Source organism: Camelina sativa, chromosome 12, assembly GCF_030686135.1.
Source record: "Camelina sativa cultivar CO46 ecotype springtype chromosome 12, ASM3068613v1".
NCBI lineage: Eukaryota > Viridiplantae > Streptophyta > Magnoliopsida > Brassicales > Brassicaceae > Camelina > Camelina sativa.
In genome coordinates, this window is record NC_141891.1 from 11,625,938 (window position 1) to 11,649,881 (window position 23,944).

The window sequence follows — 23,944 nt, forward strand, 5'->3', positions numbered from 1 at the left end:
CACAATTTTCTTTTTGGTAAGAAGTCTGTCCATTTTGCTACCGAAGTTGAGACATTTGAGCCTGAGCCTGAGCCAGAGAATGTGGAAGAGGATGCCAACTTTGTGTATGGAAATCAGCAAGGCAAACATGCCTTACAGTGGGAACAGCCAGCGTAACAACTACCAAGGGAACTCTACAGGCTACACTCCCAAGCCAGAGTATCAGAAACAGCAGAACAATGATTATACCAGGACCTATGGGAATTCATCCTATCAGTCTCCTCCTCCAAAGACAGCTGAGAGTCGAATAGAGGCCATGCTTGAGCAGATTCTTCAGGGACAGGAAAAGTTGACAGTGGACATTAATGGGAAGATCGATAGTGTCTACACTGAGCTTACTGGAAAGTTTGATGCATAGAATGTTCATGTTAAGAAGCTGGAGAGTCAAGTTACACAGATAAAACCCTAAGCATTCCTGCAATGCTGTGACATTGAGGAATGGTAAGCAGTTATCGACTGAAGCTGTGAAGATGCTTAGAGCTAAAGAGTTGCAAGAATTGATCGATGAAGATGATGAATCTGAAACAAGGGAGTGAAACTCCCATGATTTATTAATAAGATGGAACTTAAATACAAACATGTCGTGGGATTGCATGACCACAAGTATCTTACCACACAAGCTCAGCAACACAAGACGGACTAGACTCATATAAATGAAAACCTAGCTAGTTGTAAAGAGAATGCATTGTTTGTTAATCCATTGACAAGACGAATAGCCTCTTTATGCACATGCACAATTCGGACCTCCCTATCCCTTGATATAAAGTCATGACCCACCATACTAGGAAGGAAAACGGATGAGCCTTGCTTATCCTTGTTCATAAAAAACCCACCACTATTTCAAAATTCACCTCCAATTCTAACTGTGCTATCCTCCTCTCTCAAGCGATACACAACCCATATTAGACTCCCCACAATTCTGCCATAGTAGCCGAGCAAATGCTAATATGTAAAGAAGAACCTGCTTGCCACCCTCCTATCTCATCACGCAAAACACCCCCTGTAGCTACCATCCCCTGATTCCCTCTCGACGCAAAATCCGTATTCATCTTCCACCACCCCCTCTGCGGGCAGGACCAACTTATTAACTGTTCCTCTCTAACTGTTGCCTTTGTTAACTTTTGTTGGGCCCTATGCGCTAACTCTACCTTTGTAGCAAACTCCTTAAGAAATTTTACTTTATCCCAAGCATTTACCCCGCACCGGAAACACATTACCACACCTCCATTTCCAATCCAACCAAACTAGAGACAAAATTCCCAAATTGATGGAGGAATCTTATTAGGATTCAAAACTGTGTAAATCCCACTTCATAATTTCTTCATTCGAACATAAATAACATCAATCATACGCAAGAGAGAGTCATTGAGAATTGTGTTGTGGGCTTCGTTCTCGTGGCTTTGGCTTGTTAGGTTTGGAGGTGACAAAGCGGTGACTTTCAATTAAATCGTTGAGCTTTTGTTTTAGAATCATCGCCACCACTCTTCCCTGGTTTGTTTGGCCCGACAAAGCTATGGTGTTTAACCTTTTTATGCTTTCAAATCGTGACGTTAGAAAGAAAAAGCTGGGATCGAGATTAGGGTTTCTGACGACAATTTTTTTAATGCTCCAGCTTGGTAATATTTTAGCTGAGCTGTATTAATTTCTATAATTTGATTGGTTAGCTATTTTAAATGATGTGCCAACTCCAAGTTTTTCAAAATGTTTAGGTGTCATCTGATTGCTAATTACTAGATACACTTAATTGTGAGATAGCATATGAGGGGTCGAATCCACAAAGACCAATTATGACACCCCGGTTTACGGAGAGATTTAGAAAATTTGATTTGATCATCTATGTCACCAAAGTGCACTTATCTTTCCAGGAAGTGATTGTCGAAACTGTGTGACTAAAGAGAAAACACAGGGAAATATCTTGTGGTGATTTGTAGGGATGGTAACAAATCTTTAAAGCCTCCCGGATGTAGCAAAGATGTTACTTTGTTGCTTTGTTGTATCAAATTAGTACTAATTAATATGGTTTGTTTATTTACCACATTAATTTGTTTAACCTTCTGTGGTGAAAAAGAAACACATAGCAGAGATGTTATCTACCACACTGACAATTCTCTAAAATTCCATTAGTGTGCTGCAATTAAACAAACCTCAACTTACCCAACAACTAAGATCTTAATAGAAACAAATGATGTACTGATTAAGATTAGAAACACATTTAAGATGTCATCAAACCTTGATTCTTGATACTGTTAATTAGAAAAAAGAATACAAAGCAAAAAAATCTGATGAAAGAGAGTATACAAAAAAATGATTATTCAAATGAAGGTTAAACTTGTCTCTTATGACGCTTGTCCTCTATGTATGCGTAGTGCACAAACTCGTATAGTTTTCCCGTGATGTTTGAATAATTTCTTTAGACGTTGTTGTGTTAAATCTTTTCAAAATCTCTTTCATGTACAATGCCTTGACCTGCATTCATTCTACACAGCACAAGTTGAAATGAGTGAGAACAATAGATCAAAGTGAAGATTATAAAATATGAATCATTGAAAGGATCACAGAAAACACATATTAAATAACAAAAAGCTGAAAACTCACTCTTGGTTTCTTGTCAATCTTATTATGAGTCTTCCACTCTAAACACTCGACCAATTGTAAAACTTTCATTAGTTTATCCTTGAAAACCCAAAAAGGCTTATATAAGAAAACAAAGGTTCATTGAACCGTTTTTTAAACTCCTTTAGTTATAAGCTTAAACACAAACAGATTTTCAGGAGGATGTACTTCAAATGGATAATATTATATGTAAGTCATGTTTATGAGAATGAAGCGGTGGTGTCTTACCTTTTATGAGTTCATGATCAGTAACTTGAAGAGCTTGTTCTTCATGTTTCTTATGTTTATTCTCTTCTTTATTTCACCTGCTTTCACACCCAAAATAGCTTCAGCTTCCCACCAATTATATTATCATATACCATATATACACAACACAGTTTGTCTCTATATTAACTTAAACTTATATGGATTTATTAGGAATAACAAACCTTGAATTATTTTAACAAACACGGATTAGTATCTTGTCCCGTGTCTCTATATTAACTTAAACTTACTCTGTTGTATCTAAATCCGTTCAAAGTTAGTTTGTTAAACGGCTTTTCTTTTAATAGTAGAGATATTTTAGGAATATGATGTTAAATGTAAAAATTGTATAAATATAAACCAAAAATAATTTAAGAAATCAGAAATTAATTTAGTAGAGATATTTTAAGAATCATTGATTTTATAATTATATTAATTTATTATTCAGGTTTCAATTTTGCGATTTTATAGCTATATTTTAGTAAATTTTATTTAATTATTTTGATAGAACTAATTAGTTTCTATAAAAATATTTCAAATTTTTATATCCCTACTATTAAAAGAAAAATGTTGCCTGAAAAAAACCTTAGTTTTGTAAGAATTTATAATACAATGCCATTGCAATTATGACCAAATAATCGATTTTTTAAAAGGGTAAAATGGTCGTTTAATTGTCAGCCAGTCGGATAAACGCGCGGATCCATTTTCGGGTCGGATCTTATTAACTTTTCTGTTATAATCTCAGCCATCAAGTGTTTTTTTGAGCAAAAATCCTAGCCGTTCATTTACATACATTTTACTAAACCTAAAAAAAGCTTTCTCTTTCGGCCTCTGCTTTGGAGTCTGGATCTTCGTCTCTCTTAATTCGTTTTGATTTTAGGAGATGTAACAGCTATTTAATAGGAGTCGGATCATTCCCAAACCCTAGAAAAGGCCAAATTACCAGCCACTTCTTTGTGTTCCTCTCTCTCAAACCTCTTTCAATTTTTATTAGTCTATTTTCAAAACTCTCGATGCATTGAACGCCTACAGATATAGAAATCTAAAGAACAGTTTTGAAGAAGTTGGCTAGAATGGATTTATCGGCAACAACAAGGTAATTCGATTTCCACCTAAAACCAAATTGTTCTCAGTCTGCTCTATGTATTACTTTGATTTTTGATATTTGGGGGTTTTCAACTTTTTTTTTTTTCATGGTTTTTCAAGAATAGAAATGAATTCTTCGTCTTTGTGTGTCGCTGGAATCAACAATTGAATCAGAATTCCAATAACTTAAGTGACTTTCTTTTTGTCTCTATAGGATCAGAGAGGTGATGATTGTAAAGAAAGAGAGGCGAAGATGGTATGAGTAGAAAAGAGATCTAAGATGATTCGGTGATCAATTTGAAGAAGAAGAAGCACCAGATCGACTCTGAACATGAGTCCAACCCTTAGCCTAATTACGCTTTTGTAAATCTCTCTCTCTCTCTTCTAGGTCAGTCCTTTGACTACTCATCATTCATTTTCTACGACGATTTTGGAATATCAATTAAAAGTCGAAATGTATAGAGGGAAATGATCATCTACCAGCATAAGTTCAATTCATATTGTTTATATATACAGCTTTATTCTACCACAATAGCCCATGGAACTGTGGTAAATGATTAAACCACAGTAGCATATTGTCGACGATTTCTGTTTTTTCATAAATGATTAAACCAACTCTCATGAAGCTAAAAATGACGTAACTTTTTTATAATGGAATAATAGACATTAGCTCATTCATATTGTTCATCCATCGATTAAGCACACTCTTATGGTGTTACCTCTTTGCCAAAATCCCTTTTTATTTGCAGTGATTAGTGATTTGTGGATTGATGTATCTTTTGGACTTATGAACTAACCACAAATGACTATATTACAATATAAAAAAAAAAAAAAAAAAAAGAGGAGAGATTCACTTTTGTTCTTTCAATCAATCTGAAACTGTTGGCTTTGCTGCGCAGGTGAAGCAACGGGGTCTGGAGAGTGAACTAGACCTATCGTATTCACCGGGGCAGAATATTTTGATGTGAGTGACGTGTTGGAACAAAAAGCCATCTTCTCACAACTCTCTGTTTTATATGTTATACTAAAAGCAGAGCTTCTTATGTTTTTGTGGGCGACTATATCTACGTATGGTTTCCAATTTTTCAGAATAGGTTTAATATAATAACAAAAACAATTTGCAAGAGTTCACAGGCTCCAATGATAGTGACACGTTTGAAGCAAAGAACAAGATGAATGAGCAAGGTTAGTCAAATTTCAGAAAATTATCTGCACAAGTATATATGAAATGTTTTATGTGTTCAGTTTTTTTAAGAGTTTCAATTGTTTTTGTTGTTTCGGTTCTTAAACCATTTTTATTATGTTGTATAGTTTTTTTTTAGGTTTTTTGTTGTCTAAGCTGTAGGGTTTTGATTAATTAATTTGCAGATTTTTATTGTCTAAGTTGTAGGTTTGGTTTGTCTAAGCTATAAACTACAGATTTTAGTGAATTAATTTGCATAATTTGATTGTCTAAGTTACAGGTTTTTGTCTAAATTATGGGCTCAAGTATATGAACACATATGACTACTCTAGATGCTAAATTATGTTAATCTCTATTGAGAGTCAATGGATATGTTTGCTATCGGCCAAATATAAACAATTTCATGGGAGAGTGAAAGGTTGATTTTGTATTTTTAACGATTTATAGTGTTTTTAGGGTGTTGAGTTTATAGAATGTATGGTTTCTTAGATATCCTGCCAGGGTAAGAACTGACTCCTTTAACATAAAGCTGTAATTTATATCTCAGGTTAAGATTTTCATCCTCCATTAACACCATTTTGTCTCAGGCCATCTTAATTTACTCTCAAGCCCTTGAAAAATTTGTTCCGCATATTCAACAGGTATGAGAACTGGGTTTCCCTTTTGTCTTCTTAATCTTGGCTCTCTCATATATACTTAAAAAAAAAAAATTGCTGGGATATTAACAGAACAATTGTTTTATCTCAGGTTAGTATGGAGAGACTTTGTTCAAAAAAAAAAGGGTTAGTATGGAGAGTAGTGGAAAGGGAGTCTCAAGTGATGGTCTGCCTCTCCCGTATGAGAGTAGTGATGAGGTTGATTTTTGTCATGCTGTAGTAGAATGCTTGGCCTTTATTATGAATCTATGCGTGGGCGCATCGGTGTTGATTACTTTGGTCGATAGGTGTTTATTAAGATTCTTCCTGTTGGCATCCATATGGGCAGGCTGGAATCACTTTTGAATCTTCCGTTGGCTGCAACGAAGATGAAAGCTAGCCACAATTTACAATTAACATCTGCCAAGTGCCAACGTTTAAGCCGTCAAACTCTTATGAGTTTAATACCAGTAGAAAACATGACATTGAGTTCAAGCTTACAGGTATAGAGTAATTCAAAAAGGTGAAAAGCATTATGAGACTGCTTTGGATTTTATATTACAGGAAATTGTATCTAATGAGAAGGAAGATAAGAGGAATGAATAAGTTTTCGCAGGACTTCACTTTGTAAAATAATCAAAGGTTTTGCATTTATAATTGGTTTTGTAATTTAAAAGAGAATGTCTTTTAATTATGGAAATGATTTTTTTAATTTGAAATTGTATTATTCTTTTTGTGGGTGTTTTAACTAGGTTTTAAAACTATATCCAAACTATTATTCAGGATAGCTAAAGTAGCTCCTTATGACACAATTGTAGATTGATTTAGTCTGAATCGGTTTAAATTTTTAGATTTCAACAACTCCTTACTATTGTGTGTTTTTAAAAAAATTTAACAACATTTGTTAAAAAAAATTAGCACGGGTCATTATAAACATTTTGAAGTATGAAGTGAATAATAAAAGTGTACCATTTGGCCAAAAAATTCCTAACAATATTTTATGTTTGCAAACTCATTATGTATTCGGATTTAGTTTTAATTGATTATTTTAAAGCTATATTGTAGTATTTATATTTATATATTTATAAATATAAATAATTTTAGCTCATGACGTCAAAAACAATTTTAGCTTCTGATTTTATAAAAGAAAAACTCAGAACATTATATCATATTTATACTATTTTCTGAATATATATTTACATTCATAATAGTTACATGTATTAATTTGGCCTGGGTAAATTCAAAACTCATTTATCTTTTCAAAATAAACAAACAATATTAATTTGTACTACAACTTCATAACAAAACAAAACTTCTAATTTATGTTACAAAATCATTCTAAATCACTTTAAGTGTAGAAAATAGATATTTACAGGTAATTGATCCAAAAATGGGTTAGGTAATGGGACGGGTATTAAATAAATGAATATTCGATTCTCTACCTTTACCCACAAGTAATATAATTATAATACTCTTTATTTGATCCTAAAATCACAAATACCTTATTAGAGTCTATCCTTATACAACAAAAAATTATAACAATCAATTTAAGAACTTTAAGGATATCAATGGTGACAGCGGTCAACGCAGACAAATCAGTCAACAGTTTAGTCAGCCCTGAAAATAACAACATATAGTTCCCAAAATATATGCAACATATAGTTTCCAAAATATAAAATTACAAACTTCAAAACTATTGGAAAGTTATTCTTTATTTATAATACAATGGTAATATAATAAACATTTAAAAATGGATATTTACGGATCAAGTAATGAATCTAACTAGATTTTAACCCGCGGTACACCGCGGACATATAATTTATATTTATGTTTATCTATTTGTTAAATATTGGATGTTTTGTAATTAGAGAAATAACTAAATTTTCCGATTGTTATGCGGATAAATGTTAATATTATTTTTTTAACCCGCAATACACCTCATGACCATTTGTTTGTTATATTTACTTTGTTTTGTTTAGAGTTTGAGATTCTATTTTGATTTTTAGTTATTATAACAAAAAATAAGGGATCTAAATACATAATAAGTTATTTATATGTTGTGATTAAGTCACATTTTTTCTAATGATTTAATTATTTTACACAATCTTAGTTAAATTTACTTGATTTTATGTCAAATATTATAATATTAGTAGTGTTGATAAATAATTAAATGAGGATTTAACCCGTGTTAACACAAATTTAATAATATTTTATTAATTCCAACATGTCCTCTTTATAACTCATCTACTATATAACCACATTATATATTATTTTAAATTTTTTAAATTTTACATAATCATAATAACTAAAAATTTTATTAAGTTTATATATGTTAATTATAATATTTAAATAAATGACAATCGAGGTTATTCTTACGTTAAGAATCAAAGCTCACAGGTTTTGAAAAACAAAATGGGAATCAAATTGTTGTTTTTTTTGTTTGCGAAGGATTCAGATATAGAATATTTTCAAAATACAACAGAATGGGGTATATATATGATAATTTATATTTCCATATTGATTGCTGTTATTTATTTAGTTGGAATGAAATGTAAAATATTTAGGAAACAAAATCTGTAGTAATGTTAGTTTTGAAAATCTTTTAGGGGTTAATGTTGTAAATAAATTTTTAAATAAACAAAACTAAAAGGGCATAACATAAAATGTACTTAAAAAATGTTAATATAGATAAAGGATCAGATAATATGATAAATATTAGAAAATAAATACTTTATATTTGACCTTTACCTACAGGTAATAGAATTATAATTTTTTTTACTCGATCCTAAGATTGAGGGTACTTTTTTTTTTGAGAGATGGGATGAATACGGGTAACGAGTATTAGTGGATATCTTTATACAACTAAAACTTATAACCCTAAATCAATTTATGAACTTGATGAATAAACTTAAACATTATTATAAACTATTATTTTCATAATTTTTTATCCTAATTTTGTTAATATCAAGGATTTAATAGTTACTTGGTTTACAATTTTTGTTGAGCTTGGTTTTATTCCAACTCTTATAAGTTATTAAATAATTGTTTCCAGAATATTTGGATCCTACTTTTTGATAATGCAGCTATTCTCAATGTTAATTTATCTGTTACTCAATGTTATCGATTGTCAAATAAATTATCTGTTACTCAATGTCACCATTCCCTATATAAACAACACAATTATCAATTGTTAAATAAACTATAAACTATACACCAAAATATTTGAGTATTTTTAAAAATATTTTGAGATATTTTTGAGAATCATAATTTTTACTAACAAAATGTAAATTAAATATTCAAATTGGAGAATTCAAATTTTTAAAGCCTCTCGGACGTAGCAAATCGGCCATCAGATATGCATGGGCCCACTGGCCAGAAATAGATGTTGGTCCACTAAGCGAAGTGGAACCATGGACCGGGAGTGGACATGGGTGAGTCCACTAAGTAAGGTGATGATTGGAGCGTTACAACAAGACTGAAAAATTCTGATGGATATGAGACGAGAGGAGATGGAACGGGACATGATAAAACAGGACAGAGACGTATTTTCCGTTCTAATGTAGATACTTCTAGGTTATATACGTGTAATAATCCAAAGTAAAACAAAACTTAAATTCTATATTTAAAATAAAATAATTATATAAAAATATTATGCCCGTGCTATAGCACGGGTTACTACCTAGTAACAATTAAAACGAAATTTATGGCATATGCTCCTCCAACAATTAACCCGGACTTATGTATAACAATTAGTTTTAATTAAAAAAAATCAAATTTAACAAAATATTTAATGTCAATGGCATGCTTGTAAATAAAAGTTCTAACTATAAGATTTATTTGCTAACTGTATCAGAAGATGTATATATAGATAAAAACCCTGAAACATTAAAGTGGTACTGAGGAGTGTTAAAAATATACCGTATGTAATAATATCTAAATTTATATTATAAATGAATCATTGAATTTAATTAATTATTTAAAAAAATCACAACGAAATTTAAACGAAAAAAAATACTTTAATGTAGTTTCGTTATTGTAATTAATAAAAAGCAAATCAAGTTTTATTATTTAAAATAAAATCTAACGGTGATAAATCATAACCACATCGATTTGCAGACCATATATCTTTGTTATACTATTGGATCATGAAGACATAATCTTTTCACACTCCAACGTTTAACCAATCAACTCGTAAGTCGTAACACTATTTATTATAATTAGTAACAAACAGTGATTTCAAAATTTTACGAGTAACCAACCAAAGCTAAAAGAAAATTGATGTAATTTATCTTGAACAGGATTTCATATCTTAAGCGTATCAACTTCCTTTTGGTTTTGATCGGTTACTTGCAAAATCTAAAATGGCTGCTTATTATTAACGTTCAAAAAAGTATAACGATAACATTACATGAGGAAACTATAATTTATGAATCTCAAAATTTAAAAGCAACTCGCTCACTAAGATTGCTTTTAGTGGAAGGTGTTTCATCCCATACTATGAAAAAATTAAAAAAACTAGGAAATCGGAGAAGTTAACTCCATGTCAAAAAAAAAAAAAAAAACCAACATTCCATCAGAATGAGTTTTTTTTGTTTGTTTTTTAATTTATTTTTAACCAGCTAGCTATAACGGAACCTTCCACCAATAATAATTTGGTTATATATATATACATATTAAAACATAAAGGGTGAGTAAAACGTGAAAACTATTAATGAACACACAAAAGCTGTGACGATAATAAACACATAGATGTCGTGAAGAAAATTAATACACATATAAGGTGTGTGCTATTTCTTTACGTGCGAAAGAGAGACAACTAGATAATTAATACCTTGATATGCATGTTAAATACTAACACATAGTTTACATGCATGTATGTACAATATTTTTTTTATTTTCCTCTTTTTTTTATTGATAATGCCCGATTCATACCCAATCTTTATTATGTTGGGTAACGTAGTTTAGCAAAGTCAAATTCTGGTGAAGAAAATAAAACCAAATATAACTAACTAAGAGAGTTTCCCGCACTTTTACGCGGGCAAAAACTTTTTTAAAACAATTATTATCTATTTTTTATAGTCAAATATATCAATAATTTAATTCTTTTATACGCTTCTATGGGCAGATATACTTTTAAATAATAATTCAACTAATTTAAGAAACCAAAAAGTAAATTAATTATAAGACTAAAAAGGATTCCAACAAAAATGTAAATGGAAAAGAATTAACCAAAAGAGAAGCTATAATTTAATGTTCAATAATAAGGAATTGCAGTAATTTTTCTAATATAAATATAAAGTAACATAGTTAGGGGAGTTATCAGTGAGCATACGCGACCAAATGTTTAACCCTAACAAACCTAACTTCTACTGTTGTGATTGAGCGCTTCTATATTGATAGCTTAGTATCCAAGTCAAACCTTCATAATTACCTATAAATATTTAACATTTCGAAAAATAGAATTTTCTCGAAAAAAAATATTTACAAAAAATTGTGGTATTTATTTTCCATGTTTTAATAATTTAAATGGGATACGATTATTTTATTCATAATTTTTCTAATTTTCGTTTAAAAAAAGAAATAATTCGTTTTCTTAAAAAAAATTATTTTTAAAAGTGAAAGAAAAAATATTCTTTAAAATTACTCGTTTTTATTTTCAATATATATACAATTTTAATTGTTTTATTTGTTCATCCACCTAATTATAATTGTCAGGACCTTTTGTCTTATTTAGAGTATTTGTTCTTTCTTTTGGTGACAGAGTATCCAACCGGAAAAACATGGTTTTTTCTGGATATTTGCAACAACTCTATGAAATTTTGTCGGGATCACAAAAGATTGTGTCATATCTTCAAAATTAAATGAATTTTTGTAGTATATCCTCTCGAGATTTTCAGTTCAAACCGTCATAATTATCTATAGAAATTTAACATTTTAGAAAATAGAAGTTTTCTTGAAACAAATATTTACAATAGATTCTAGTATTTATTTTCTATTTAAAAAAAAGAATAGGATATGAATATTTGATTTCCTTTAAAAAAAAGTGAAACAAATAGTCTGTAGAAATTTAATATTTTTAAAAACAGGGATATTATCAAAGAAATATTTGCAATATATTCTAGTATTTATCTTCTACTAATTTTAAAATTTAAATGAGATATAAAATTTAGATTTCTGATTTTTCTTTTTTTATTAAACAAAATGAGAAATTTGCAATGTATTATATATTATTTATCCATCTAAAGCAATTTCAAATAAACAATAATTATAAATTGTTAAAAAAAAAACTCTTCCTAATCTTCCTTAATCTCTTTCTTTCTTGAAAAACCTCTGAGATATGAAGTCCTGAATTTAATTCATATTCCTTTCTTCTTCTTTCAAACAATTTAATAGATAAAAATATCAGTCACAATTTTCTATTATTTTTTAAACAATAAGCAGAATTATAATTGAAATTCCATCTTCTTTCTATTTATTCAAGAGGGTAAATAATTTATTAGGCACAAAGATTATATTATTATTATTCAAAAAACATAATTATAATTTAAATCTATTTGTAAATAGAAAGAAATCCAATTTTTTAGAAAATTACCATAAATTTTCCATAAATAGAATCCAATATAATTTTTCTGCAACTATAACATTAGAAATAAAAAACATTAGCATCAATATTACTTTTAAAAATTAAGGATTCGAGTTAACAAAGTTTAATACCTGAATTTCATTATATTCAGTTTTATAGATCTACAATTATGATAATCCATGAATTTACCTAAAAAAAATATTATGAGTTTATTTCAAATTACCAAAGAATAAAATAAAATACAGAGAACAACAAAACATACATGTATTAAAAGATGGAGAAATTGTTTGATCTTGATTTCCAAACAACCACTACAAAAAGAGGGAATGAAAAATTAGAATCCGAGGAATCATATAAAAGACCAAGATTATAATTCAAAATAAATTGGGCACACATATTATATTATAAAAAACAGAATTATAATTTATTAGGCACACATATTATATTATTTAAAAAAAAACAGAATTACAATTTAAATCTGTTTGTAAATAGAAAGAAATCCAAGTTTTTAGAAAATCTCCATAAAATTTCCATGAATATAATCCACCATATTTTTTTCTGCAACTATCTATACTAGTATTTTTGCAGCAGTTTTTGCTCAAAAATACTAATAAGGAAAGTTTTTGCAATTAATGCTATTAATGCAATTAATTCTGTCCCTCTAGCAATTTTATATGGACCTCTTAGTATTTTATGGGCCTCTTGATAATTTATAATTTAAGGGCCTCCATTAATTTAGGTTGTAGACAAAACGATGTCCAAAATTTCATAGGACCCACGAAAATATACTCTTTTGTTAATAATCTAGACAAAATTTCTGGAAAATTACATTGAAATAACTATGACAATAATGATATTCTCAATTGCCAAAATGTGTCTGAATACAAATGAGTAGACCCTTGATTTATCAGACATTCAAACTTTAAAAACTTTTATTTGGTTTATTCCGGTTCTTTATTTTAAAGATTTTTAAAATGTTAAATATGAAAAATATTTAAAACTTTTAAAAAGTTAAATATGATAAATATTATACCGTAGATACACAATAAATATTAAAAGTTAAGATGATATAGTGTGAGTTAAAATATATCCGGACGGGGTTATATAGCGGGACAGGTTTTATCGATATTTATATAAATAAAAAAATATCAGTAATTCGGTGTTACACGGGTAAAACATCATTTTATTATTTTGTTAACACTGTCAGTATCAGAGAAAAGACATATGTAATTATAGTTAAATAAATTTTATATAAAAAATAATTTCTATTGCGGTATTATATGGTTTATTTAACAATTATTATATAATTATAACATATTTAACTAACAAATACAATTTATAATTTTAATATTTTGATTATAAATAATTTTGCCACGCGGTGTACCGCGGGTCCTAATCTAGTAACATTAGATAAAAAAACATTAGCATCAATTTTATTTTTAAAAATTAAGGATTCGGGTTAACAAAGATTGAAACAACCTGACCCGTTTTTTTAATAATAATAAACCAACAACAAATCAACATGCACAGCGGAAGACAAACCAAGCCAACACTAATTTAATATAAATACAATATCAATCATAACTAATATAAACCAGTAACCTAGCATGCTACTAAACCAAGTTCCATCATTAACAAACATAACCAAGACCAACAACACATAACCAAGACCCTAGATCTGTAACATCCGTGTTCCAAAATTATATTTTGGGTTGTGTTGCATAAATCAAAGGAATAGATTTTAATTAATTTTGGTTTAATTATTAGTTTAATTAGATTAAACCAAAAGCTCTAGACATTTTTAAAAAAGTGTCGCCTCTTTTGTTTTGAAGGAGTGTCGACGTTGGGAGTCTCAGAGAAAGAGAGAGAGAGCTTTGGTCGATTTGGTATAAAGGAGAAGGAGAAAGAGATCAACAAAGCTTTGTCTTAGAGAGAAAGAGAAGGAACAGAATCGTTAGAGTTTGGGTGGAAACAGTTTCAATATATCAAATCGTTGTCAAATTTAACGAAATTTGGTAGAGTTAGTATCAAGCCTTTCATAGTCATTCTTCTTTTTACAGAAGTGGATTTAGATTTAAACTCGATGAGTTATTGGCAGTATCGTGAAACACGTTTTCTCATACGCAAGTTTGGACCATCGAGGATTGTAACTAAGATCGTGGTCGCTTCTGATTTCCGATCGGCACGAGATTTTGTGGGAAGCTTTGTGACATCTAGGGCTAGCCTTTCACTGGAGAGATTTGATAGTGAATGGTTGGTTTTTATTTTAGGGTTTCGTTTTAAAGACTGTTTTTCTGATGTTTTTGTCCAGTTTTGCTATAAAGTCGTTTTTGGTTGTGTGGATTGTTGTAGGATGTTTTTGGAATGTTTCAGATGCGAGGAGAGTCTCTCGTAGTTATATTTGTTGTTAGAATCAGCTTGTTAAGGTGAGTGCGTGATCATGAGCTTATCTGAGCGATTGGGTTGTATGACTTGTTTTGTGTGATGATATGTAGGTGTGGTGAATGTGTTATTGGGGGACATGTTCAATGACTGGTTTGTTATGTTTTATTTTTGGTTGTACTCTTGATTTGCTTGTGTGTATAGCTCATAGACGGGAGGATCGCCTCACTGGGTATTTCTGGTAATACTCACGCATCTCATTGTGTTTGTGGTGCAGGTAATGAATGTGTAGCGATGAGAAGGAGAATGATCTAGGGTCTCGGTTATGTGTTGTTGGTCTTGGTTATGTTTATTAATGTTGGAACCTAGTTTAGTAGCATGCTAGTATGGTTACTGGTTTATATTGGTTATGACTGATATTGTATTTATATTAAATTGGAGTTGGTTTGGTTTGTCTTCCGCTGTGCATGTTGATTTGTTGTTGGTTTATTATTTGGGTTATAATTATATATTATGGGGTATTTCATTATATTATTATTATTAAAAAAATGGGTCGGGTTGTTTCAAGATCATCCTCCTCCTCATCGCCATGATTCCACGCTACACATTAGCACCACAAACACAATGAGATGCGTGAGTATTACCAGAAATACCCAGTGAGACGATCCTCCCATTTACAAGCTATACACACAAGAAAATCAAGAGTACAACCACAAATAAAACATAACAAACCAGTCATTGAACAGGTCACGCAATAACACATTCACCACACCTACATATCATCACACAAAACAAGTCATACAACCCAATCGCTCAGATAAGCTCATGGTCACGCACTCACCTTAACAAGCTGATTCTAACAACAACTACAACCAGTTAAGACTCTCCTAACGTCTGCAACAGTCCAGCAACGCCCTACAACAAGCCATATAAACAAAAACATCAGAAAAGAACAATCTCACAAGTGAAACCATGAAATCAAAACGAACCGTTAACTATAAAATCCCTCTTGTGAAAATCTAACTATCAACGTCACGAAGCTTCCAACCAAATCTCGTACCGATCAGAAACCTGACAAGACCACGATCTCAGTTAAAATCCTGGATTGTCCGAACTCGCGTCTGAGAAAACGTGTCGCACGAAATTGCCAATAACTCATCGAGTCTAAATCCAAATCTACTTCTGTAAAAAGTAGAATGACGATGAAAGGCTTAGGAATAACTCTACCAAATTTCGTTAGCTTTGAGTATGATTTGATATGTCGAAACCGTTTGCTCCCAAACCCTAACGATTCTGCTCCTTTGCCTAACACACCAAAATCGAACCTCCTCTTCCTCACACCTCTTCTTCACAAACAAGCTCTCTTATTTCTCTCGACAAGAACGACCACAACCCCAAAAGAGAGTAGAGAAGCGTGAGTTATAGAGAAAACTAGGATTCTTTGGTTTAATTAAATTAAACCAGAATTTATCTAAACTGGTACTAAACTAATACTAAACCAATACTAAACCGATTTCACCAAATTTCTGATATAAACTCCAATATTTCATTAATTTCTGGGACACGGACATTATAATTTCCCCCTCTAACAATATTTTTGTCCTCGAATCTCGCAACACCATCCATCCGCCAAGGACCTCTGTGCAACCGTCACCACGGCCCGCACATCCTCCGACCAGACTGAAAACCGTCAACCAAGGCTTACCGTGCAACTGCTGCCACAACCCGCACACCCATGTGACCTAATGTCCATAACACCCTGACCCCCACTGGTCAGCCCATCATGACTCCACCGGTCAGTCCATCCTGACCCCACCGGTCCACACAATCCTGACTCCACCGGTCAACAAAGTTCTGACCCCCCTGGTCAACACTAAACCCGGGATTGAACCACCATCAACCCCGACATCTACATTCGGTCACTATGCTTATTCACACGTCGTAGACATTATTTGCTCCCAACTCATCCACTCTCAGGTCAAAACCTTTGAGCCATACCAATCTCACTCTAAGACAAACGTCCTCGAGCCATATCGTCTTACTCTTGGGTCGTCACCCTCAAGATATCGGTACCAGGGGAACCACCATCCTCTCCAGAGAACCACCGTCTCCCAGGAGAACCACCATCTCCTCTGCCGCTCTCAGGGCCCACCACCCCTCAAGCTATCGGTATACAGGGGAACCACCATCCCCTCAGGAGAACCACCATCTCATTATAAGTTGTTCAGAACCCACCTTCTCTAGACCAAACAAGTCTTGACCTTTCTAAGCACCTCCCGACGAGAATTACCTCTCGTGGTTCGCGTAAAACATCGCAATGTCTTAACGAGCACCATATACTCCTTCCCGAATACCATCATGACCACCACCAGGTCGTACCGGAAACATCCCCCACATCTCAAAATAGTTTCCATACACTTTCCAAATATAACAAAGTTCTAAATCCCATAAATTTTCCATTTTTAGAAACTCTCTATAGAAACTTTCCATTTTTAGAAACCCCGAGTTATTTCCTTTTTTCCACATGACACACGAGTCATAATCTATACTAAATAAAAGTATGAGCTATAAGCTTCAAGACTGTCCACATAGGATTTAAAACTACCAATAGGGATTAGCCATCTCACTAATTAACATTTTTTAAAAACACAAAACTTTCTATATTATTAAGACTTTTTAAAAAAAAAAAAGTTTAATCGATGGAAATAAAATCTATATAATAAAATATTTGTAAATTAGAGTTTTTGTTTCCAAAATAAATAAATGATATAAAATTAATCAAAATATAAATATTTATATTTAGTAAAAAATGTTAAATTGATAAACAAAAATATTTAAAATAAGATTATTTATAATAAAGTTAAAAGATAATAAGTAAAATATATGGAAATAAAATCTATATAATAAAATCTATATAATAAAATATTTGTAAATTTAAGTTTGAAAAAGTTTAGTCTATGGAAATAAAATAAATAGAAGAAAATATTTGATAACTAAAATCTATGGAAATAAAATCTATATAATAAAATATTTGTAAATTTAAGTTTGAAAAAGTTTAATCTATGGAAATAAAATAAATATAAGAAAATATTTGTAAATTTAGGAACAAACATATAAATGTTAAATCGTTCATATATGCTAAATCATTCAAATAAAATTTTCAAAATTTACAAAAACTCCTTCTAGCTTAAAACAAAAAGGGAAGAATTCTACTTAGCAGCAAAAAAATAAAATAGGAAACCTTACAAATTCTAAATTAGGTGTATTTGTGTAAATAGGCATGCATCTAAAACAGAGAATGAAACAACCTCAATATAATTGAAAACAATAGCTCTACCAAAACTTCTTCAATCGTCAAGCACATCGTCCTCTTTTTTTCTTTTCTTTTTGACGAACAAACCCCATATATTAAGTTATCGGAAGATGGCTTTCTTTGGGAGAGAGCCACGACGGAACCGACGAGCTTACATGGGAAAAACAGAAACCTCGTGCTCTTGCACATTTTGCAAGTTTATCGGCACGGATATTTTCCTCTCGGGAATAAATCTAATACTAAAACTAGCAAATCTATCCCTGAAATGAATAAAGTCCTTCAATTCTAATGAAAAGGTTGGCCAATCTTCGATATTAGACGTCATCAATAGGAGGTCTGAGCAATCCATAGCAAAAAGAGCTTTATCCAATTCTAAGGCCAATAAGCATCTCATAGCCCAAACAAGTGTGTCCAACTCTGCATGTAAAGGTGATAGGCTATGTTGCGATCCTTTTAGCCCCATGTGTATGATTCTATCACCAATAGGCATGTCGTCCTCTTCAAGCTCATTGAATTACAAAATATGGCACCTGCAACTTCTCCTCTTTCAGCTTCATTACTTCCTTGACTTATGGGGTTCGAACTGCTGCTCATAGACCAGAAGGTACAACTATTTGTTTGATTATTGATATATTGCGAAGTGGACAGTCCGCTAACATTATGAACGCTGTTGGAAATCAATCGGTGAAGACATGCCTTACAAACAACGCAAGATTTTCAACTTTCAAAGGCTACACCTAGAAAAGCCTGATCTTCAAAAGTATACTTTGATTGAGATAGAGAAGATAATGCACCAGTATGAATGATAAGATTATCCATGGCAAAATCATTTTTTGACCAGCGTGGCAAAATACTTTGATTTTGTGTTGGTGGTTGAACGTGAAGCAAGATTCCGACGTTAATACGAAAGAAGCATAGATGGATGAACAACTAACTTAACCAAAAGACATAACCAATACTATCAAACTCTCCGACAGACGGTAATCAGACTAATTCCCAATTCATTTGATCAAAAGGGAAGAAGAAGAAGAAGGAAAAGAAGCTTACAGTGCTGTCAAACGAATTCCCAATTCCCAATTCATCTGATCATTTATCTAATCCTCGGCCTTTTTGGTAGCGTCGGCAGCCAACTTCCCTAATTTCCCTAGCGTGTCCTTAATCGAATCCATCGTGTTTGCCACCAAACCAATATCAATCACAGGATTAGGATGCAAAAATCGGATATAGAATAAGAAGAAAAAAATAGAGACAGGAGAAACGTAAGGATTTAATTCAGTCTTGAGAATCGTCGTAGGTGAGCCGTGAAGAGACGATGTTAATAACTCTCTGTATTTGACTTATGCAACACCACCCATCTGGTTTGTTAATAATTTTTAATATCCATTTATAATTTCTTATCTAGACATCACCCAAGAAAAAAAAAAGGAAGACAATACACACATGTACTTATATTGGTAGTTTAGTAGTTTTTTTTTGGTATAAAGTATGTATAGTAGTTATTTCTAATGTTTTGTCAAAATATTTTTATAACTGCTTTACTAATAGGCTAATAACAAAATCTAACATTTTTAAATTTGATATTTCTAATCGCAAGCAAGAGAAAATGACACATCATATTTTTATAATGTTTTTCTACAATTCTACTATTCTAAAATTACATAAATAATGTTAATAAATTTTTATTTAAAAATATGTTAAATTGAATTTAAAAAAATTATAGTAATTTGTTTTATTATTAGATATCAAGTATAGCTATTAAACAAAATAAGCTTAAAAATATTTAAAAAAAATTATATAAATATACCCGCGCGTAGCGCGGATTCAAAACCTAGTTCTATAAAAGAAATTCATCTTAACTTCTCAGAAATCCATTTGCAACATCGACTTTCACACATCACCCATAATGCTATTTCCTGATCCACCTCTTTCCAACACTTTCAATAGCCCACTGCACTTTCCGCACAGAACTAAAACACACACAACTAACAGCACAGAAAACAACTTACCGTAGAATCTCGTTGAAGGCTCGAAGAGGATGATACTAGGACTCCATACCACAAACAAATTGACTAACTACTCATAATCAATTCCATCACATATCATTATGCATCCAGCAACAGGAAAATAATTCCACCAATTAATTCTCTAGACCGCTCTAACACCAATCCACTTAACTGCCCTAGAACCATAAGGGCTCTGATACCAAACTGAAACAACCCGATCGTTTTTTTTTATAATAATAATATAATTAAATACCCTATAATATTTAATTACAACCCAATCAATAAACCAACAACAAATCAATATGCACAGCGGAAGACAAACCAAACCAACTCTAATTTAAAATAAATACAATATCAATCATAACCAATATAAACCAGTAACCTAGCATGCTACTAAACCAAGTTCCATCATTAATAAACATAACCAAGACCAACAACACATAACCAAGACCCTTAATCATCCTCTTCCTCATCGCTTTGATTCTACGCTACACATTACCTGCACCACAAACACAATGAGATGCGTGAGTATTACCACAAATACCCAGTGAGACGATCCTCCCATCTACGAGCTATACACACAAGCAAATCAAGAGTACAACTACAAATAAAACATAACAAACCAGTCATTGAACATGTCACTGTGAGAACTGAGAACGAGCTTCTCCTTCCGAAGTGATTTAAATTGTGGAGGAGCTTATCGCCGTAAAACAGTTCCGAACTGAATTGAGAGAATTTGAGAATTAGAACTTGTATTGCTATTGCTGGAAAAAATATTTGATCCCTTACAACTGACACCCCCCTTACATATTTATACCGACCAATTTATTACTAAATTAATGCACCATTAATAGGACGCGATTTGCGCGGTCTAATTAATCATCTTGAATGCGGGAATCTTTGACCGGGACCGAGCTGCGAACTGGCCAGCACGAAGCATCTCCGCGCTCTCTTCCTTTCTCCGGGCTTGATGGGCCGATCACTAATTCGCTCTTGGCCCAGTAGACGAACCCGGCCTAGGCCCACTCACCTATTGTCCGAGATGGCAGATCGTGGGTACAACAGTTGCCCCCCAAGTCTCCCGAGCTGAACAGTTCGGGGGACTTTTAACCTTCAAGCGATCAATTTCGGGAAACTGAATATTTCCCATATCTCCACGATTTGATCGTGGTAATGATGGGATTTGCCTTCCCGAACAAGACTCGGGGCCCACTAGGTGGCGTGTTAACTATAAGAGAGAGAGAAAACGGTGCGAGACCTTTCACTTCCCCAGGTAATCATTGCTCCCTGGTTCCGTGTATAAAGGTAAACTCGGCTTCTTTCTCTTTTACTTTTAATCCCCAATTGTGCTTGTATTTTCTGCTCTCCAATTTTCTTTCTTTTCCTCTGTAAACTTCTTCACTCTTGCCGGAAAACCCTTCACTCTTCCTGTATTTCCTTGCTATCTTTACCGGAAAAGCATGTCTCCACCGAAATCCTCATCGGGAAAAACCGCAAAACCCTTGATTCCGGGCGTTTTCGGCCCCCACCAACCGTCGAATCTTTCTGCGGAGAACATAGCCGAGATTAGAGGATCCACCGGGATTCCGTCGGAGGTGGAAATCAGATTCCCGGAGGCGCATGAGTCTCCGGAGAACCCCCCTCCAGGGTACTGCTGCGCGTTCGAGATTTTCTTCTCTGCGTGCGGTCTGTCATTCCCCCTTCCCGAACTCATCGTGAAGATGATGTTCGAACTGGGCTTCGCTCTTCCTCAGATGTGCCCTAACTTTGTTCGGACTGTCTTGTGCCTGCAAACTCTAGGGGAGGAGTTCAACTACCAGCTGTCATTGGCCGACTTCCTCCAGGTGTACACGGTGAAGACTGGTCGTACCAAGGGCATGCTTTACGTAAGCCCGCTTTCCGGGCTAAAGGTCTTTGACGATCTGCACGAGAAGGATGAAAAGTGGCGGAAGTCCTACTTCTTTTTCCCGGTTAACGAGCTCACTTTCGGCCACCGCGTGAGTTCGCACGTATCGAAGTGGACTTCGGAAATCGGTAGAACGAAGTTCCTTGCTAGGTCCAGGTTAGGTGTTGCTTGTTGTCAAATCTCACCTTTTTGCTGTTTCTTTTTCAGATCACTTTGAGCGCGGATTGCTTTGCCCCACATTCGCGGAGTTCTTCTCGAGGTTCTGCAGCCAGGGACAGATTGCTTGGGACTCTTTCTCTTGCGAAAGAATCAGAGAGTCCACGGCGAGGCTCGGAAGGCGTTCTCTCGTCTGTTCCACTCCCTTAAGCGTTTCGGAGATGAATTACAGAGAAGAAAGGGCGTGCCGAGCTGCCGAAAAAGAGGCAAAGAAACAGATGGCGATGGCCCTCGCCGAAGGCAAAGCTCGCATTTCTAACAGGAATTCTGCCGTTCCCGAGGTGAGCGGGACTTCCGTGCCTCCAGCTGGCTCTCCCGAGCTTGGCACAGAATCAACAAGGGCTCCTGCTGGCCCATTGATTCCTTCTGTGATTGTCATTGCTGATTCTAGCGATGAGCCACGGGAGATCGCTGCTTCCCCCCCAGCACTGAAGAAAACCTCTGCTGAGGCCTCCTGTCAGCAAACTGACTCATCAAAGAAGAGGAAGGAGCCTGAGACCGCCTCCTCTTCTCGCGAAAAGGGGCGAGCCCGCACCGGCCCATCAGGGGATGAGCGAAGTAGATCCAGCTCGAAAGACAGGGGTCCCTCCTCGGAGAGGAGATCTAAGGAGGCCCCACCGCCAAAAGACTCTGGAGATTCCTCTGGAAGAAACCCTCTGAGGGAACGTCATTCCGCCCGAGGTAAAATTTTTTTTTTTTTTTTTTTTGACTGTTCGACAGTTGATGATTGAAATGATTTTGCTCGAAAATCTTTCAGTCCCCCCTGCATCCCCAGCCGATCTAATGAGGAGCTACATTCGACCCGGAGTTCGAATTCCAGGATTTGCTGACATGACCGAGGTCAACCGTGCGAATTTCTTTTGCTTCGCGGATAAAATCGGCGAGGTAAGTATATATATATATATTTTTTTTTTTACTAAGCTGCCATTTTCAGCTAATGATCGAGTTTAACTCCTCGGTGGCTTCCTATGAGGAGCAACTGTTCGCTTTCCCGTCATCTTCCGAAGTGCATCTCCTTCAAGAAAGGATTGCCGACCTAGAAGCTCAGGTAAAGGAATATGCCCGTCTGGAAGCCGAAAATGCTGACACCATAGCGAAAGCTGAGCGGATCCGAGCTCGGATGAAGAAGGCTGAGGTAGAGGTGCTCGACCTCGGGGTTGCTAATGAAGACCTCCGCGACAAGCTGAAGAAGGCGGGGGACCTTTACTTTGAGGCGGCGGAAGATGCCAAGGCAGCAAAAAACAGACTGCACGAGATCGAGCTCTGCAATCAGTTACTCGAAGCTGGCAACAGCTGCGAGATTGAAAGGGTACGGAGGGAAGAAAGGCAGGCGATGAGGCGAACTCTCCGCCCCTTGGTTGAGGAGGTAAAGGTCACTTTCGAGGAAAGGGAGAAACTAGCCCCGCTCCAGATCCGAGCTGCCGAGATCAGGGCTAACCGAATGCTGGTCGAGGAGATCTCCAGGGGCGAGATCCAAGATATGGAGGCCGAGCTCGGGCTCCTGAAAACTGACGAGGAGGAAGCCGACGAAAAGGTTTAAAAGGTAACTCCCCGTAATCTCGACCTCGCTGTATTCTCAGACCTCTTGGCGGATACGCCCGATCTCTTGTGTAACGAGAATCCGCTAAGCGTCACGATCGATGAGTCTGGTACTAACCTCGGGCAGATCTCGAATCAGGGGGTGGACGACTATCTAGCGAACACCAGGTCGGAAGGGGAGCTCGCAGAAATGGGCCTGGCCT

The 23,944-nt window shown here is 34.1% G+C and overlaps 1 protein-coding gene and 3 long non-coding RNA genes across 12 annotated transcripts; 2 read left to right on the forward strand and 2 right to left on the reverse strand.

The window, feature by feature from the left end:
• Positions 1-2,189: 2,189 nt before the first annotated feature.
• LOC109128100 (uncharacterized) lies at positions 2,190-3,054 on the reverse strand. The gene is made up of 3 exons (XR_002034553.2): positions 2,881-3,054; positions 2,635-2,712; positions 2,190-2,516 (listed from the first exon to the last, which is right to left on the reverse strand). It is a non-coding gene; the product is annotated as an uncharacterized LOC109128100 (long non-coding RNA).
• A 603-nt stretch (positions 3,055-3,657) lies between these two features.
• Positions 3,658-6,531, forward strand: LOC104731407 (uncharacterized). Of its 7 annotated transcripts, none has more exons than XR_015575058.1 (7): positions 3,658-3,991; positions 4,196-4,369; positions 4,881-4,945; positions 5,071-5,166; positions 5,712-5,805; positions 5,912-6,018; positions 6,149-6,531. It is a non-coding gene; the product is annotated as an uncharacterized LOC104731407 (long non-coding RNA). The 7 variants fall into 7 exon arrangements; XR_015575054.1 differs by having other exon boundaries at positions 5,752-5,805; XR_015575055.1 differs by having other exon boundaries at positions 3,729-3,991; positions 4,196-4,344; positions 5,752-5,805.
• An 11,532-nt stretch (positions 6,532-18,063) lies between these two features.
• On the reverse strand, positions 18,064-19,488 carry LOC104731408 (uncharacterized). Of its 3 annotated transcripts, none has more exons than XR_015575062.1 (2): positions 19,125-19,488; positions 18,064-18,663 (listed from the first exon to the last, which is right to left on the reverse strand). It is a non-coding gene; the product is annotated as an uncharacterized LOC104731408 (long non-coding RNA). The 3 variants fall into 3 exon arrangements; XR_758606.3 differs by having other exon boundaries at positions 18,064-18,744; positions 19,125-19,434; XR_015575061.1 differs by having other exon boundaries at positions 18,064-19,007; positions 19,125-19,434.
• A 2,052-nt stretch (positions 19,489-21,540) lies between these two features.
• LOC147930411 (uncharacterized) lies at positions 21,541-23,742 on the forward strand. The gene is made up of 4 exons (XM_087476855.1): positions 21,541-22,114; positions 22,194-22,883; positions 22,960-23,087; positions 23,137-23,742. Exons 1-4 carry the CDS (start codon positions 21,541-21,543, stop codon positions 23,740-23,742), a joined length of 1,998 nt encoding a protein of 665 aa, XP_087332981.1.
• Positions 23,743-23,944: the final 202 nt, after the last annotated feature.

Coding starts and splice junctions, on each gene's coding strand:
- LOC147930411 (XM_087476855.1), top strand. CDS start 21,541: ATGTCTCCACCGAAATCCTCATCGGGAAAAACCGCAAAACCCTTGATT. Junction 22,115..22,193: donor GAAGTGGACTTCGGAAATCG/GTAGAACGAAGT, acceptor TTTCTTTTTCAG/ATCACTTTGAGCGCGGATTG. Junction 23,088..23,136: donor TCGCGGATAAAATCGGCGAG/GTAAGTATATAT, acceptor TGCCATTTTCAG/CTAATGATCGAGTTTAACTC.